Source organism: Rosa chinensis, chromosome 7, assembly GCF_002994745.2.
Source record: "Rosa chinensis cultivar Old Blush chromosome 7, RchiOBHm-V2, whole genome shotgun sequence".
Taxonomy (NCBI): domain Eukaryota; kingdom Viridiplantae; phylum Streptophyta; class Magnoliopsida; order Rosales; family Rosaceae; genus Rosa; species Rosa chinensis.
The window spans coordinates 65597471-65615981 of NC_037094.1; the positions used below are offsets into that span (position 1 = coordinate 65597471).

General features: G+C 40.9%; 2 protein-coding genes across 5 annotated transcripts; both read left to right on the forward strand.

The window, feature by feature from the left end:
* Positions 1 to 1210: 1210 nt before the first annotated feature.
* LOC112179077 (uncharacterized ATP-dependent helicase C29A10.10c) lies at positions 1211 to 8495 on the forward strand. Of its 3 annotated transcripts, XM_024317395.2 has the most exons (10): positions 1211 to 1392; positions 2026 to 2246; positions 2346 to 3419; positions 4288 to 4476; positions 4588 to 4686; positions 4795 to 4954; positions 5065 to 5197; positions 5287 to 7047; positions 7161 to 7926; positions 8058 to 8495. In XM_024317395.2, exons 2-9 carry the CDS (start codon positions 2099 to 2101, stop codon positions 7581 to 7583), a joined length of 3987 nt encoding a protein of 1328 aa, XP_024173163.1. In that variant the 5' UTR covers positions 1211 to 1392; positions 2026 to 2098; the 3' UTR covers positions 7584 to 7926; positions 8058 to 8495. The 3 variants fall into 3 exon arrangements, with proteins under 3 accessions (XP_024173163.1, XP_024173161.1, XP_024173162.1); XM_024317393.2 differs by having other exon boundaries at positions 2026 to 3419; XM_024317394.2 differs by having other exon boundaries at positions 2026 to 3419; positions 7161 to 8495.
* An 877-nt stretch (positions 8496 to 9372) lies between these two features.
* LOC112179798 (phosphatidylinositol transfer protein 3) lies at positions 9373 to 12896 on the forward strand. Of its 2 annotated transcripts, XM_040512182.1 has the most exons (7): positions 9373 to 9452; positions 9528 to 9598; positions 10122 to 10220; positions 10325 to 10501; positions 10926 to 11024; positions 11345 to 11587; positions 12208 to 12896. In XM_040512182.1, the coding sequence occupies exons 3-7, from the start codon at positions 10146 to 10148 to the stop codon at positions 12622 to 12624; spliced, it is 1011 nt and encodes a 336-aa protein (XP_040368116.1). In that variant the 5' UTR covers positions 9373 to 9452; positions 9528 to 9598; positions 10122 to 10145; the 3' UTR covers positions 12625 to 12896. The 2 variants fall into 2 exon arrangements, with proteins under 2 accessions (XP_040368116.1, XP_024174047.1); XM_024318279.2 differs by having other exon boundaries at positions 9396 to 9598.
* The last annotated feature ends 5615 nt before the right edge of the window (positions 12897 to 18511 follow it).

Genomic DNA, 18511 nt, shown 5'->3' on the forward strand with positions numbered 1-18511 from the left:
ATTGGAGTGTAGCTAATCAAATATACGTTCACTCATAATATTTCTATTTATTATTTTTTATTAGAAGCAAGTAAACGTATCATTAAAATTCTAAACACAAGATTTTTAAATTTTATTTTAGAGAATACCAAACAACCTAATTGAATGCAAAATAACATAAATTTTAGGTCGATCAAATCACATGAAATTTAGCATCTCAATAACACCTTTTTAAGAGTTTGGTCACACTCCTAAATAGGTGCTCTAAATGGCTAAAACAATGAATATCTATCCACCCCCAATCCCCCAACAAGCTCTATCAAATCATTCAGGGCAGGCCATAATAATCTTCCTAATATTTATTTCCTATTTATTATACACCATATTTATCCTAATTTTTAATTTTTTTTCCATAATCTCTAAATTTTCATGATAAAAATAAAAGAAAATTTCTGGTCTAGATTCTATTAGCACCCTAGTCATGATTCATGACCTTATTCTTAGCATGTGGACTAAAACGTAATTACGAACCAAACGAGGAATACCCCTCTTTTTACTAATTCTAACAGAAGGACACGGCACACTCTGCTCTGCACTCCCACGCGCCTTCTACCCGCGTGTTGTGCACCCAAAGGACATCTGTATCCCCTAGTCCCGTACACAGTACTGTGCTCTCCCTCCGCTTTAAATGCACGTGGGCTCGTTCTCGCCCGTCACTTGAAAAGACCTTTCTGCCCTCTGATGTCACGGAAATTGCACCGTTTAAGGTAAAAAAAAAAAAAGAAATTTTCAAAAAACCGCACTGATACTCGATCGAGGAATCAGGCAACGGTAAGCAAATCAACCACGTCCACGTGTGCATCCCTCGGGGCCCCACCTCGAAATTGGCCTTGCAGCGTAAGATTCTTACGTGCGAGTGTCATACACGCCAGCATAAAAAAAATTTTTTAGCCCTAATCTGTAGCCTTAATGAAATCCCGAAACTGACCCTCCGTCGCATCACTCCCCGTGGTCAAAATTCCAACCCGCAAAATCTGACTCGGTAATAACGAGGCTAAACCAGGGGCGTTTGCGGAAATTTGATTTCCTCGGAAGGATATAGTTTTAAAAAAGGGGTGGATTAAAAAATAAAGCCGGAATTAAATAACGGTGACCGGAGAGAAAACCGGCCGGAGAAGTTAGTTTGATATTTCCTATATAAACCCGTCACCACCCCCTTGCTTTCTCTCATATTTAGCTTCGCTTTCTCCTCTCTCTCCTCTCTCTCTCTCTCTCTCTCTCTCTGTGACGCTCAGAGACTCTCTCTCTCTATATAACCCCTCACCTTAATACAGAGACTCTCTCTCGTATATTTTAGTGAAAATTATTATTTTCATCTTGTTAAATTTTACACAAGACGCTCGAAAATTCGAGGTAAAAGTTCTATCTGCTATAGATTATAGATTAAAATTCAGATTTTAGTTTTGTGATTTGTGGAGGAAGATGATGATGATGATGATGATGATTTAGAGGCGTGAATAATGGGGTTGGAGGAGGACTGAATCGTATGCCATGACTTAAAATGCATTGAATGAAATTTTGGGGGTTCGATCTGTGTGGATTTGAAGTGATGAAACCCTAGAACGGAAGCTAGGTCTTGCAATTTGAAAATTTTCAATTTGAATAAATTGGGAAATTGTGGGTTTTAATTGGATCAGGCACTGTGCTTCCGGATTTGGGATTAGGGTTTTCTCTGGGCAATTAGAAATCTCAATCTGAATAAATTTCAAAACTCTTAGTGTTCCTTGAAATGTTGATTTTTGCATTTGAATCTAAGAGTTAGTTTGTTAGATTAATTTGATATTCGTTCTGCTTGATAACTGTTTTACTGTGGCTTGTTGTTTTGTAATTGATTGTTTGATAATAGACTGTGATTGATGATAGACTGTAATGTAATTTTGGTGATAGAAGTCAGCTAGGTTTTCGTGAATGTTTGTGGTTGTTATTCGGTGATGCTTTCGTATTAGCTAACTGGTTGCATTTCATGTGCATGTTTTTTTTTTATAGAAGGAAAGTTACGCAAAGTTCTAGTTCAATCAGTTCGGGAATACGATTTAGTTTGTATGTATTTACATATGAGATGGGTTCTCGAGGACGGCCATTATTTGATCTCAATGAACCCCCTGCCGAGGATAATGACGAGAGTGATAGCATTGTCTCATTGCCGCCTCAAAAGGCACTCCCTTCAACAAACCCCCACACTTCTGAAATGCTTGCAGTAGCAGCTGGTACACAAGGAATTGTTAATAATCATGCTTTCTCACATGCATCATCTGTGTCAGGTTTTCAACCTTTTATTCGCCCTAAATATACTCATGGCTCTGAAGGTAGCGCTGAGCAGAAGGAGGCAAGAGATAGGATTCCCAACAATGCCTCATTGTGCACGTCAAGTGGTAACGAGGACATTAAAGCAGTGCCAGCTGTAGTTTCAACTGCTGCAGATGCCCCTTCTGTGGAAAGAGAAGAAGGAGAGTGGTCTGATGCCGATGGATCTGCTGATGCTCATGGAAGCGGCAGTTTGCGTGAACAGGGTAAAACTTCCCTAGAACAAGAAAGATCTGGGGCTGCTTCTGGTGTTGCTCCAGACGGTAGTCCTTGCAATATTAAAATATCAGAAAGTCTGAAGGATGAGAGCAGCAGTAGCCGCAATTCAGACAACAATGTCAAAGGTCATACATCCATGGACTGTCAGGAGGAACCTGGCTTGGTTCTGAAACAAGAGAAAGTTAAGGGCATTGAAGTGAGCCGTCCCCTCAAGGGTGCAAATAATCCAGTGAAGAGGAAGATGGATCAGCATAATGAAGCAAAGCTGGGAAAGAAACGTAGTAGACAGACAATGTTCCTTAATTTGGAAGATGTTAAGCAAGCTGGTCCTATCAAAAGTTCAACACCAAGAAGACAGTCCATCCCTGCAGCTGTTACAACTCGCACTATGAAGGAGGTTCGCACAATTTCTCCACCTTCAGTTCCTCCACCTACTGATCGCATAGGAGAAAAGCAGTCACAACCAATAATCAAGGACCAGAAACATCCTGATGTTCTATGCAGTGAAGGAGGACTTGCTGGGGATTCTAGTGAATCTAAAGCTGAATGTAATGGGGATGTTAATCATGCAGCAGCTAGGCTGAAAAGGCAAAATGGTGATACTGACTCATCTGCAGAGGTCTTACCGCCTATTCCGAGACAGAGTTCATGGAAGCAGCCCACAGATATGAGGCTCCCAAAGAATTCACAGGTTGCTAATAGGAAGCCAGTCACTCAAAGCTCCATGGATTCCAAGTTGGGGAACAAAAAGCTTATTCCTGCCAAGAAGCAAATGACAGTCAGTAACATGTACCAAGACACATCAGTAGAGCGTCTTATACGGGAGGTTACCAATGAAAAGTTCTGGCATAATCCAGGTACAAAGTTTTTTTGTTTTGTTTTTTACTTATTATAGTTTTCGGTTACTGTAAAAGTGCATGTTCAATACCATTGACTAGTTTTTAGTGATTGGTTGGCCAATATTGTCACTCTTAGGAACTTTGTTCTATCTGTGTTGACAACTTTCCTGGTTTTTTTATGCCAGTGCTCCATGGCCCTCCAATTGTTACATTATGAGACATATAGCACACAAAAGACTTGGAAAGGTGATGACAATTATAGCGTGAAATCGAGATTCTGATTAACACATTTCATTGACTTTCTCAATTTCACTTTGTAATTCTTATCACCATCATATGCCATCTTGTGTGCAAATGTTCTCATAGTATAATCTGTTTTGGGGGCAATGGGAGAGGAGATAAACTTTCTACTTTTCATCTCCTTTTGGTATAGTTTTGCACCTTTTTTGTTGAGTTTGTGTTCCTTGTCAAAATGTGGAATTTTGGTAATTGTAATTTTCCTTGTTAGCTTTAAAAGAAGTAAAAAGTTGATATTGTATTACTCAGGCCCACAAATTAGTGGAGGGGGATCTCTACAGCTTCATGTGGTGGGTGTCCAATCATCTGGAAAGCCTATTTGGAGAATATTGCTTTTGTACTGAATTGTTGTTATTGAGCAAAGATACACTGATTTCTGAGCTAATAAGAGGGAAAATATCAAATTTAATCTTCAGTCAATTGTAATCTCTAAATTTGGCTCAGTAGCTTTTTAATGGTCTGAGGAGCTTCTAGTTCATATGGATATTTAGGTTATGTCCTTGCGCATGGTTATTTTTCTGATTTTGACCCTGTCATATTTTTTCTGTCAATATCCTTTCTTACTTTCCTTCATTTCCTTGTGCAACAGGGGAGACTGATCTCCAATGCGTTCCTGATCGGTTTGAGTCTGTTGAGGATTATGTCAGAGTATTTGAACCCTTGCTATTTGAGGAATGCCGGGCACAGCTTTACAGTACGTGGGAGGAATTAACTGAAGGTGCTTCAATTAATGGTCATACAATGGTTCGTGTAAGGAGCATTGAAAGGAGAGAAAGAGGTACCAAGTCTAATCTTATGTTCCCTAGTTTACTTTAGCTGCAACACTAGTACCTGTGGTTTCTTATCCTTGTTCTGTGAACTGACTGAGGTGTAACTTTTTGTGGCTTAGGGTGGTATGATGTCGTAGTCCTTCCAGCAAATGAATCTAACAAGTGGACATTTAAGGAGGGTGATGTTGCAGTTCTTTCAACCCCCAGGCCTGGATTAGGTCTGATATGTGAATACATTTCTATCCATCATTTTATGTCAATTTATTATTTTATGGATATTAGATGTTTTTGATGATGTTATTAACGTAGTCTCATATGTCAAGCAGTCAGATCCAGAAGGAACAACTCCTCAACAGACGAGAATGAGGAGCCTGAAATCAGCGGACGTGTGGCTGGTACTGTCAGGCGACATATTCCTATCGATACACGTGATCCATCAGGAGCAATCCTTCATTTTTATGTTGGGGACACCTATGAATCCAATAGGTTGCTAAATAGTTCTATATGTCTATTAAATTTGATTATTCTCTAATATTTTTTTTAGCAAGTATGCTGACATCTTCCCCCGCCCCTCCTTCTCTAATACTGTTGTACAGCTTGGTTGATGATGATCACATTCTGAGAAAGCTGCAACCCAAAGGCACTTGGTTTTTGACGGTGCTTGGTTCTCTTGCAACCACCCAGAGGGAGTACGTTGCACTGCATGCATTTCGTCGTCTGAATGTGCAGGTGACATATTCTTGGGAATCTTCAGTGCCTTTTAATATTCAGATCTATTTTGTTTGTGTGGATAATGATCTGACCATTGATTTTCACAGATGCAAGCTGCGATTCTTCAGCCCAGTCCTGAACATTTCCCAAAATATGAGCAGCAGAGCCCTGCTATGCCCGAATGCTTCACACCGAATTTTGTTGATCATTTGCATAGGAGCTTCAATGGACCCCAGCTCTCAGCCATCCAATGGGCTGCAGTGCATACTGCATCTGGTACAAGTGGTGGAAAGAGGCAAGATCCTTGGCCTTTTACTCTTGTTCAAGGACCTCCAGGAACTGGTAAGACACACACTGTTTGGGGAATGCTAAACGTCATTCATCTGGTTCAGTATCAGCAGTATTATACTTCTTTGCTCAAAAAGTTAGCACCTGAAAGCTATAAGCAAAATACTGAGAGCAACTCTGATAATGTTGCTACGGGGTCAATTGATGAGGTTCTTCAGAGCATGGATCAGAATCTCTTTCGTACACTACCAAAGCTGTGCCCAAAACCTAGAATGTTGGTGTGCGCTCCTTCTAATGCTGCAACAGACGAGCTTCTTTCACGTGTTCTTGACCGTGGATTCATTGATGGTGAGATGAAAGTATATCGGCCTGATGTAGCGCGAGTAGGTGTCGATTCACAGACACGTGCTGCCCAAGCCGTCTCTGTTGAGCGGAGAACTGAACAGCTTTTGGTCAAGAATCGTGATGAAGTTTTTGGGTATATGCATCAGTTAAGAGGTCGTGAAGCTCAGTTGTCTATGCAGATTGCTGCTCTTCAAAGAGACCTTACTGTTGCAGCAGCTGCTGTTCGTTCCCAAGGATCTGTGGGTGTTGATCCGGATGTTCTGGTGGCTCGGGACCAGAATCGAGATGCATTGTTGCAGAGCCTTGCAGCGGCGGTTGAAAGCAGGGATAAGACTCTGGTTGAGCTGTCCCGCCTTTTCATTTTAGAAGGAAAGTTTCGCGCTTCCAGCAATTTCAATTTGGAAGAAGCTCGTGCTAATCTTGAGGCAAGTTTTGCTAATGAGGCAGAAATTGTCTTCACTACTGTTTCAAGCAGTGGTCGCAAGTTGTTCTCTCGCCTTTCTCATGGTTTTGATATGGTTGTCATTGATGAGGCAGCCCAAGCCAGTGAAGTAGGAGTTCTTCCTCCCCTTGCTCTTGGTGCTGCACGATGTGTTCTTGTTGGTGATCCTCAGCAGCTTCCTGCAACAGTTATTAGCAAGGCCGCTGGAACTTTGTTATACAGTAGAAGTCTTTTTGAAAGATTCCAGCAAGCAAAATGTCCAACAATGTTGCTATCTGTGCAATATAGAATGCATCCTCAAATCCGAGATTTCCCCTCTAGGTACTTTTACCAAGGACGCCTCACTGACAGTGAGAGTGTTGCTAATTTACCTGATGAGATATACTACAAGGACCCTTTACTTAAACCTTACGTATTTTATGATATTACCCATGGGCGGGAGTCGCACAGAGGGGGATCGGTCTCTTATCAGAACATGCATGAGGCCCAGTTTTGTGTTCGTTTGTATGAGCATCTCCAGAAGACAGCAAAATCTTTGGGCATGGGGAAAATCTCTGTTGGCATAATCACCCCATACAAACTGCAACTTAAATGTCTTCAGCGTGAGTTCGATGATGCTTTGAAGTCAGAAGAAGGGAAGGATCTGTATATTAACACTGTTGATGCTTTCCAAGGCCAAGAACGAGATGTGATTATCATGTCCTGTGTGCGCGCTTCTGGTCACGGGGTTGGTTTTGTTGCAGATATCCGCCGCATGAACGTAGCTCTTACTCGTGCAAGAAGGGCTCTTTGGGTATGCATTTCTTTCCATCGAGTCATATTTGCTCATTTAATGTGCTCACATCATCTACCTGCAAATAGCCACCCATAGTGTTGATTTTAATTTATTTTTATTTCTCTCAACAGGTCATGGGGAATGCTAATGCCTTAATGCAGTCAGATGACTGGGCTGCATTGATCACTGATGCCAAGGCCAGGAACTGTTATATGGACATGGAGACTCTTCCCAAAGAATTTCTGGGTCCAAAGGGACCCTCCTACAATCCATTACCAGGAAAGCTTTCATCTAATATGAGGGGGTTGAGATCTGCTGGACCAAGACATAGATCATTCGATATGCGCATGGAATCCAGGTCAGGAACACCTTCAGAAGAAGATGAGAAATTCAGTGCACCAGTAATTTCTAGGAATGGTCATTACCGCCCTATGAAACCACAATTTGAGAATTCCTTGGACGACTTTGATCAGTCGGGTGATAAGTCCAGAGATGCTTGGCAATATGGTATCCAAAAGAAGCCTGCTGGGGTTGTTGGAAAGAGAGAGATCTAACTATTGATGGGTGCTCTGAATCCTCTTTCTGCATCATGGGAGATTCGTGGCATTCTTTGTTTTCCTACTGTGATATTTCTGCCACAGTGCTGGTTTTCTGTGCTGATTACAGAAGCTGGACTCCTAAAGTTAGCAGAGCCGAACTTTGTGCTAGATGAGCTTTTGGTTAGTTGTGACATTCGGCAATAAGGGGGAGGAGGATTGGCTGGCGCTTTCGGCTTGTGCAAGAAGACAATTCATCTTGATTGATGTTGTTCCTTTGATTTCTTGCAAGCAGCTGGATGCTTTTGGGTAGATGGTGGAAAAATCATACCCTTAATCCACCAGCTTACAGTCATCAGAGGTAAAACTTCTCTTGCAATAAATAAAAGACACTTCATATGCCAAAAGCCTAAAACATTCATAACTAAGTGTGTAGTTTTTTCCCCCGTCATTGTCATTTCTTCTCATGCATTGGGTACCGATGAAACTCAGGAATCCAAATGATGCTGTGGGCAAAGCTTCAAAGCATTGTATGCTATAATATCTGAGCTGCAACCTGTGATGCAAATAACTGTCATGGCTCGATAGACCTCTTTTGACAAACACACTGTTGACTTCTCGGTTCTTTTGTGCTATATGATATAAAGACTAGACTTGGTGCTTCAAATGCAGAAAGATCCCATTTGAATGATGCTCTGTACATTTTTTGGAGACATGCAAATGCATGATATGACTAGTACCACATACCACACGAAGGGGAATGTTAATGTTTGAAATTTAAATTAGAAAGGCGGCATTACTAGTTTGCTACAATATTCTGTATAGAAATGGGGGTACAGAAATTGTAATAGGAGTAGTATATTTCTAGCAGCATTTGTAGTGTACATACATCTTTCAGTTCTGGAATCAATCACATCAAATTCTTTTCTATGCGTTTGTCTCTGTTTCCTTAGCATTTGTGATCCAAGAACAGGAAATTTCTCAGAAGAAAAATGACTGATTGAAACGATAATAGTACAGATCACATCATCACATGTGATCGCCTAGTTATTGTCGCTCTTGTGAGTCTTGTCCTATGACGGACCAAGCGGGCCTAGGGTACATTATAATGCACTTGCTTTGTCGCTGTAGTCTTTGTTTTAGTACACTCCCGAAACTTATACCTATGAGTAGGAATGAGAAAAAAGTAGTTGGTGGAATGTCGACTTCTAAAGAAAATTTGAAAATACTGGTTCCTAAGTATCGTGCGAAGTCCCAAATGAAAAGATGTGTTCAACAAAGATTGGCGAGGTTTGATGCTATTCTCCTTCATTTTGGGCCGTATAATTCTTTTCAGAGAAATTATCAGAAGAAAAAAAAAAAGTTAACGAACACGCAAATTCGCGAGCCCTCTCTGTGTGGTTACCTCTATTTATATTGCTAAACGGTAGGCGGATGGAGGGGAGGAACCTAACATGTAGGCGTTTACGTAAGGATTAAGTGAATGGCTAGGTAGAGGTTTATTTTATATTAATTTTATCATACAACATTTAAATTTTCGAATAAGTGAATAACTAAACTATAAAAACGATAATTAAAGAAATACGCTCCTTTATGAGAAATAAATGCTATTCGTCCGTACACGGCAACGGCCAAAGCTATAAAGCCTATAATATATAATCCATGTGAATTCGCTTAAAAGGGCAGTGACCACGCCACGCAATGCGCATGTCCTCCTTCACATTATTTAGGGCCATTTCAGTCTTTTCTCCCACAGGAAAAAACGACACCGTCGAAGCTGTGTCCGAAAGTCTACCACCACAAAACAACACGAAGCGAAAATGGCCTTGGCTTACAAAAGCACGTGTTGGCCTTGGCTTCCAGCATCACTGTGATCCCGAGATCCCTGTAATATTCTCAGCTTCTCTCTCTCTGTCTTTCTGTTTGTACTTAAATTGTTACACTGTAGTTGACCTTGTTCAGATGGGTTCCGACTGCTGAGGAGGTCCGAGATATATTGGCACCCAAAATTCTCTTCAATCTGTTTTGGTCAGGTGAGAGAGATCTTTGTACCCTTCCAAGTTAGCGGACCTGTCTGATTTACCCTTCTAGATATTTGGTTGATTATGTATATATATGCTTGAGTTTTTGATGGTTTTTGTGACCCATTGTGGTGGATTCATGGGAGTTTTTGTAAGAGAAGTAGAAAATAGTGCAAAAGCTAACATGAACAAAGTGGTCTCTTTTAGATTGGATATTTGATAGCTATGGAAGGATGGTTTATTGAGTTGATGATTTGGTTTTTTTTTTTTTTTTTGAAAAGAAAAAGAAAATATAGTTCAAATGATTAGGTAGTTTTAGTTGCGAAAAGCGAAAAGCGGTTTGACTACAAGAATAGAAGTTGTTGATTTTCAAATGATACATTGAACAATGAAGATATTCACTTTGTGTTTGTTGGATAAAGAGCATGCTTTTTGTTGGAATTCACTGTGTTTGATGAATAATGGTGAAGGGAGATTGAAATGGGAACTGTGAAACTAGGACATAATTTTTGAAGTCTCCATTGTGGATTTGCAGAGTTTTTTTCTTCTTCTCAAAACTATGAGTGCGGGAATGAAGAAATCTTCTTCAAATGGCTCTGAGAATATTTTAACAAGTGAAGAGCAGCAGGCAAAGGTATTGTTAGTAAAAGTGCTCATTTACTAGTTTGAAATCTAGTAGTTTGGGGCACGAGTAGTTCCACTCTTATTGTTTACCCTAAAAAATCTTCATGTTTGCAGATTAGCGAGGTGAGGAAGTTGATAGGGACAGTGCCGGATAAGTTGTCCACATATTGTTCCGATGCATCCATTGCAAGGCATTTAAGGGCAAGGAACTGGAATGTCAAGAAGGCCACAAAAATGTTGAAAGATACCTTGAAATGGAGGTCAGAATACAAACCGGAGGAGATTCGTTGGGTATATTTTTTTTCATAGCCTTATAGTCAGAATTCAGGAACAGAATGTGCTCTCAGCTTAGGACACGTTCTGTCTCTTTAGGTTTCTGTAAACCATTAGCCACTGTGAGTTATTAGAACTGAATGCAGCCTGATAATCTTTTGCAGGTTATGTTGTGTAGTTTTTTCTTTGTTTTGCTATCCATTTAGAGCTGGCTTATATGGTTCTGTGTTTTGAAAAGTACGATATCAAGAGTCTACACCTACTAGCAGTTCTATTCTTTTGGAATTCAGTCCCGACCTATGATGTGAACTGTAAAACCTCGACAATTAGCAGAGTCTAAAATAGTAATAGTTACATTACAAACAGCTACTACAAGGGTTAAGTTCTTCAGGTACTGAAGAGATGATATTTTACAAATTAGTTGTTTCCATTTCTTATGTAGGAGGACGTAGCTCGTGAAGCTGAGACGGGAAAAATTTACAGATCAAATTATATGGACAAGCATGGGAGACCAGTTCTTGTCATGAGGCCTAGTTGCCAGGTTACAAGCCTTCCTCACACCTCCATGAATTATTTTTTACTTTAAAGTAGCTTTTACTTATAATTAAGAGTTGGTGCTCTCTTCATGTTGATGCATACTCTTACTTGCTGTAAAAACTGATTTTATTTGTCGACTCATCTCATCTAACTAAAATTAGGATCTGGTTGAATTCCTGAAATTAGGATCTGCTGAATATAAATGTTTGCAATGCTCTGGAGATCTAATTTTCAGCAGAAAGCTAATTTTCATTCTTTTGGGAAAGAGATTGTCAAAAAGTTACTTTTCCCTGGTAACTTATTAGTTATTTATATCAATTGCAGAACTCAAAGTCAACGAAAGGCCAGATACGATATTTGGTGTATTGCTTGGAGAATGCTATATTAAATCTTCCACCCGACCAGGAACAGATGGTTTGGCTGATTGATTTTCAAGGTTTCAATTTGTCACATATTTCAGTGAAGGTGACACGTGAAACAGCCCATGTTTTGCAAGACCATTATCCAGAACGCCTAGGTCTTGCAATACTCTACAACCCACCCAAGTTTTTTGAGCCATTCTATACGGTAAGCTCAGTTCTGATGCCATTTTTGTTATTTTACCTTTTCTCTAGAAATACTTCTGAATAGAACAGCAGGGAGATGCCAATTGTTTATCCTTATGAATTAATAAGGTTCAAAGTAATACGAATTTTACATTTGTGAACAACTGGCTTTTGCATTTTCATTTTATCTTGGGCCATTCCAAGACTTCGGCATTTTAAAGTGCTTCCCATCCCTTTGCTATTTTAGTAAAGTTTCAAATTGGGAGAACCACTATCACTTTGTACTTGTTAGGTATGCAGTAATGTGGGGAAACTCTGTAACCAAAGCATATTTCGCTGTACGTTTTTTTTTTTTTTTTTTTTTGGGATCCACTCCCCATTTTACAATCCACACACCATGTTTTTTTTTTTTTTTTTTTTTTTTTGAGAATGAACTTAAATTCTGTCTTTACTAACTTAGGTTTGAGAATTTTGACCAAAGAAGGAAAGAGGGAATTTGGATTTCACTCCGCTTTTTTTTTTCTTTGGCAATTCTTTGTTGCAAATAAAGCCTCATGTGACACTTAAATGCCAGCATCCTGTAATTCATAATTGAGTCCTTACTCCTTACGATGCCGAATTAATGTCATGTATTTGTTGCAGTTAGTAAAGCCCTTTCTAGAACCAAAGACTTACAATAAAGTGAAGTTTGTGTATGCGGAAGACCTCAACACCAAGAAGATAATGGAGGATCTATTTGATATTGAAAAACTGGAGGCTGCATTTGGCGGAAATGATACTGCAGGTTTTGATATAAATAAGTACGCCGAGAGGATGAAAGAGGATGATAAGACGATTTGCACAGCTGGAAGTCTGCCCTTGGCAGCCTCACAACCTGTCCTGACCAGTGCTGCTCTCTCATTGGATCCTGTCAAGTTAGACTCAAATTCAGATGCTTCTGATAATGAGAAAACAGACAGTTCCTCATCCCATGGCATAGAACCAGAAATTATCTCAGACCACAATATGGCGGTGGCTGCTAGTACCACAAAAGCTGCCGATGATGTAGATCAAGTATAATCTTGTCTCAAGGTTCAGGTATGGTGACTTAACTGTAGTGATGTATCTTGCTGACCCTTTGGCTGTTGGGTTAGGTACTTCAAATTTAGAGGGCTCCTGTAAACTCAAGTTCTCAATTGATTTGTTTTGAGCATATTGGACACTCCGTCAATGAATTCGGCTTGTGAAGTTGGTCAGAACTCAAGATTGTAGTTCCTAAAACCAACTCAAAGGAGGCATTTTATCTCCTTACTTCATTTAAGCATTTTTACTTAAAGAAGAAACTTCACGAAGTTGGTGAATCTTGACATAATTTTCAACTGCTGCTTTTAACACGTGACTGAATATGATCGAATAGTTGTACCAAATAGATCGTCCATGGTATTATGGGAAAACAATGCTTGTGTTGGCAGACTTTGATGGTCTCTGTGATGCAGCGCTTGTACCAATCCGATCTTTCCCTGTTTGGATTGAGATTTTCTGTCTACTGCTGGCTCTTTCCAATGAAAATGCAACAATGACGGTTTGGATCAACATTGGAATTTGTAAGACAAGCCATGTTTTTGGCGTGGTTTTTGATCCTCTCCTTCCATGCATTCTCACCAAATTTTCAGATCCACTATCCTCCTCCATGGCTCTCCATTCATCTTAGACACCTCATCCTCTCCCAATTCTCTTTTCCGCAACCTCATCTTCCATATTCGATCCCAGGAGTCTCTGCTGGATCTATTCACCTAACTTTATATGTAAAAATTGCTGCCATACCGGCACTTCATCAAAACTTGGGGACGTGGCCGGACCGCCGACCAATGGTGTTGTGTTGCTTGCTGGTCTCCACCTTTGTAACTTCCATTACTAAGTTCTTTGGTATCTATGTCCTTGTGCATGCTATTTGGGGGTGGAGATTGATGGTGGAGAAATGTTCGGCCTCTGGAAGTGAGGTCCTTCAGGGCTTTTTTCGTTGCCGCTTGGTAGTGGGTAGCCAACTAGCCATGATGGCTGGTCTAGGGGTGGCGGTGAAGCTTTTGGAGTTTTGGCTTTAGATCTAGGGGCTTTTGGATTTCTCCCGTTTAACCATTTAGTTGTTGCCCCTAGTTTCATCGTTTCGTTGATATGATTGGAATGGTGGGATTTTATTAAGAATAGTTAGGATTTTTTTTTTTTTTTTTTTTTTTTTTTGTGAATTAAGGGTTGGTGCGGCTGCCCTCAAGCCTTCATTGATGAAACAGATGAATACAAATGAGGGGACGTAAAGCCTAAACCCCATATTACAATACACCTCAAGAAGATCTCCTGAATAGTAACAAGAGTCTCCACAAATACCATGTATTCGAATATGCACCCAATACCAAAGAGTGTCACATGGACTACTCTATTTGCTTTACAATAATGGTGGCATATCGGAAAGTTAAAGCAGTGCCATAGAGCCAATAAAATAGCTTTCCTAATATGTTGATGACTAGACATGAATCTGCCGACACAACGTTTCATCCTGCCACTAGGAGATTGCACCCAATCCAAGATCTGCTGCCTCGTTAGGGCAAACAAGGCATACTGAGTATGCAGCCTAGTACAAAGCCCAAATGACCTTACCAAGAGTTGGCAGGAATTTATTGTACATAAAATACACCTAAACTTGAAACAAAATAACAAAACTAAATAATACATACTATAAGCCCACCACAAGCAGAGGCCCAAGGAATGAAGAAAGGCCACGGCCTTGGACAAGCCCACGACCCATGTCCCCTGCGGGATAGAAGTACGGCCACCAACGATCGACGATGAATCTTGGCCGGAACCACTAGCCGGGCAACGCCATGCTCGATTCATTAAGAATAGTTAGGAAATTTGAGTTGATAGAAAAAACCAAGACAATAAGAGAGAAGCAGTTGTACGTGCAACGTGGGACTGAGAATAGTTTGGCAATGTGAGAATTGAGCGGAGAAGAACGTTCCCATTTTTTTTCAATTTTTTTTTTGTTTGTGATTTTAAATTTTTGAGCTTTAAGATTTTTTATTTTTTTTTTGAAATGGGGCTAGTGCGGCTGCCCTCAAGCCTTTATTAATGAAATTGCAGAATACATGGGGGGGGGGGGGGGGTTGGACGTAGAGCCTGAATCCCAAATTACAATAAGCATAAAGAGAAAATCCTGAAATAATACCAAGATTCTCCATAAAATCTATATATTCTAACAAACACCAATCAGCAAAGAGTGCACGAATGACTACTCTATTTGCTTTGACATAGCGGTGACATACGGAAAGATAACTCTATAACGAAGAAGCATCATTACAAATAGCACAGCTTTCCCACTATGTTGCCGCACAGAAAAAAAATCCGGCGGCACTCAATTTCATCCTGCCATTAGGAGGTTGTGTCCATTTGATTAACCAAACAGCTCGCCGCCTCGCTAGGCCAGACAAGGCACACTGATACCTAGACAACGCCTATATCACCCTGCCCTAAAATGGCAGGGATTTATTGCTGGCATAAAGCCATATTTAGCTAATAATAACAAAAAACAATAAACAAAATATAAGGGGAGTTTGGGCCCAGAGCCCAAGCCCAGGCCGAAAACACACTTAGTCCAATCCAAGAGAACAGTAGACAATAGCCACCTCGCCCCCTTCCCGCAAGCCAGATCCACGTCGTCCGCCCACCGGCGGCCAACCCACCACTCCGAGCGAACTCAGGCCGACCCGCCAACCCTCCGTCCTCCCCAACACCCCAATAGGCATCGCCGCCACCCCTCTCCACCAGACGGCTCCAAGTAACACAGACCAAATCGGATCACTCCGATCCGATCTGATTCCTTCAAAGCCCGTCCTCTCAGCACCAGGCGAAGTCAACAGCCACCATGGGGTGGTCGACCGCAGCCCGACCCACAAGTCGTTGAGCCCGATCTGCACTTCCCCAGCATGACCACCTTGCGGTTTGGAGAACGAAGCCACTGCGTCACCTTCTATTCGACTGGGTTTATTCCACGAATAATCATCACTGGACACTAGGTCCCCTTTAACCTGTCCGATGTTGCCGCCACGAGGGCGTGCCCCGGAGGGTTTGCTCGCTTTTGCTTTTGGCTCTCTAGGGTTCGCTCTCAATAAAATGGAAGAAGACTAATCTTAATACAGTATGTGTTTGGTTCACGCTTTAAGATTATAATGTCCTAATTTTTCAGGAGATTTTTGTTCTTTGGATATTGAGACAAATTTTGTTGATAATGCTCGATTGGGTATACTACCAAGTCATAAATAGCACAGCCATATAAATTCTAAGAAAGCTAAACCAAGATCGCAGGAGAAAATAAAAATGAGAAATTTTGATAAATAACCTACTTTAGGTTATCAGATTGATTTTTAACCATGTTTTATCTAATAGTTGATAAATGACCTTATGACTGGATAACTAAGACTTTTGGCCCCTATTAATATTCTGTGTAATCCATCCACCAAAATCCTATATCTATCTCAGATTCTTAGATCCTCATGCTCACGACTACGCAACTCCTCTTTTCCATTGAATCATTTGATGGAGAGAAACTCTCAAACAAACGTAAGGCAGTTAGATCAAATTATTGGATAATCAACTGATTAATTATTTTAGTTCACCTCGACTTACACTTTGCATGAGTTTGAATATCATTCAAGCCATTTCATACACTAAGAAAGAATTGTCAAATTCAATATATATATTTTTGCTCTAATTAGATATTTCTCATTCTCAAAAAAATTAGATATATCTCATTCTCAAAAAAATTAGAGATATCACATTATCATTGAATCACAATAAGATCTGTCTTATGATCGACATCGATCATAAGATATCTATATCCCTAGAAGGACCTAAATTAGAGATGCCAAGAGAAATATGAGAAACAACTTTGACAAATGTCTGCCACGATTTGGGGTTGGACATCGAACCCAATGAATTAAATAAATCTTGAAATATATTGATCTTGATCTTGTTAGTGTGAGTCATCGTTCCCTATTAGGAATAGACTACAAGGGAATATATTGTTGTAACTACTTACCTTGTATATGTAGTGTAGTACAGTAGTACACAATAGCTGTAGTACGGTTGTAATCTGTTTATATACACCACAGAATGAGTTTAATAAAATCATCAGAAAATTCATTCTCTATATCTCGTCCTATTTGACTTGGTTTCAGAGCAGAGATCCGAAAGGACTTTGTCTCTTTAGTTGTTCAATTTTTCCTCAATCCGAGGAATTGATACAAAACCAAACCCCTTTGTTAGGGTTGTTTTTTGTCGTTCTCTGCCTTTAATCCAAGCCTGGTCTTCGTCTCCTTTTGAGGGACCGACCTTTGTCAAGTCAAACCAACTCGTCCAGACCGCAGTCGCTAACCCAGCTGCCCAGATCGACTTCGCGTCGGGGAGACATCGTCGTTGCCCAGATAGACCAACCAGAGAACCTCTCCAGATCTCAAGTTCCAGTGTGGCTTCAGTCTCCAGTCAGCCCAGACTCAGTCGCTGCTCCAGTTTCAGGCCCAGGCCCATACGTAGTCGCTGCTCCAGTTTCCGGTGTTGCTTCAGTCCATTTGGCCCAGACGCGGTCGCTCCGTCCATACCAGTTCCTGGCGTCACCCAGTTCACGCGACCCGACCCGTCTCGTGCTTCCGTCGCCCGGATCACCAGCCTGTCGTCCTAGCCTACTATCGGGTTTGCTTCTGTCCGACGCACATCCGAGAACGACCCAGTCCGGTCGCCTATTCGATCCTTCAGTCTCCGGCTTCCTCTGTTCAAGTCCCCCTTGATTACCAGATCGCCTAAGCAACAAGTCAACCCGTGCAACAGGTTCCAAAAAAAAAATATATGCACGTTCTATTATTTTGGAATCTTCTGTCTCTTTCATTCCGCTGCATACTTTGTGATTGTGTGATTTTCCTGCTGTCTTGTTGCAATGGGTGGTGATGATAGTGAAGCACAGAGTTCTAAGATCAATGAGGTCCAAAAGATTGAGGTTTCTGTTCGAAGTTCAGATGGTGGTTCTTTTGGTGGTCCAAAACTCAATGGTACCAATTTTCGAACATGGAAGAAGATTATGTCTGTCCATCTTCGTGGCATACACAAGATGGGGCATGTGAATGGAACAATCAAAACTCCTAGTGAGGAAGATGTGGATGCCTATGCTAAGTGGGAGGATGATGATGGATCTGTGATGGCTCTCCTGTTCAAAGCCATGACTGAAGATGTTTTATAGTTGGTGGAAGAGTGTGAGACTGCTGAAACAATATGGAAGACATTGGGGGATCTGTATACCAATGAGTCTGATTTTATACAGGTTCATGAATTGATGTGTAAAGCTGCTAGTATGCAACAGAATGGGCAACCAGTAGCTGTGTGTTTCACCAAGCTGAAGAATGTATGGGCTGAAATTGATCAGAAGCGTCCTTGCAAGATCAAGAATCAGGAAGATCTTGTGTGGTACCAGAAGGAGAAGGAGCTAGAAAGGGTTCATGTCTTCCTGAGAGGGCTTGATGAGAAGCATAGCAGTGCCAAGGGAGAATTGCTCAGAATGACAGACCATCCTAGTTTGAACACAGCTTTTACATACATCCGCAAGGATAAGTCTCAACAGGAAAGTGTTAAACATGCACAGGTTGAAGTATCTAGCCTAGCCATTCAGGCCAAGTCACCTGCACATTTCCTTCAGCAACAGAGTTCAGCCCCACTTCATCAGCAAGGTTTCCCACAAGGCTTCACCAACCGTCCTCATCCTCAATGTTCTTATTGCAACGATCTTGGGCATGTTCGGGAGACTTGTTGGAAGTTGAACCCACACCTTAAACCTAAAAAGCAAGGTTATCGCCTTAAGGGGAAAGCAGCTGCGGTTCACTTGGTCCAAGAACCGGATTTCTATGGAGTGGCTGGCCAAGATCATCATACA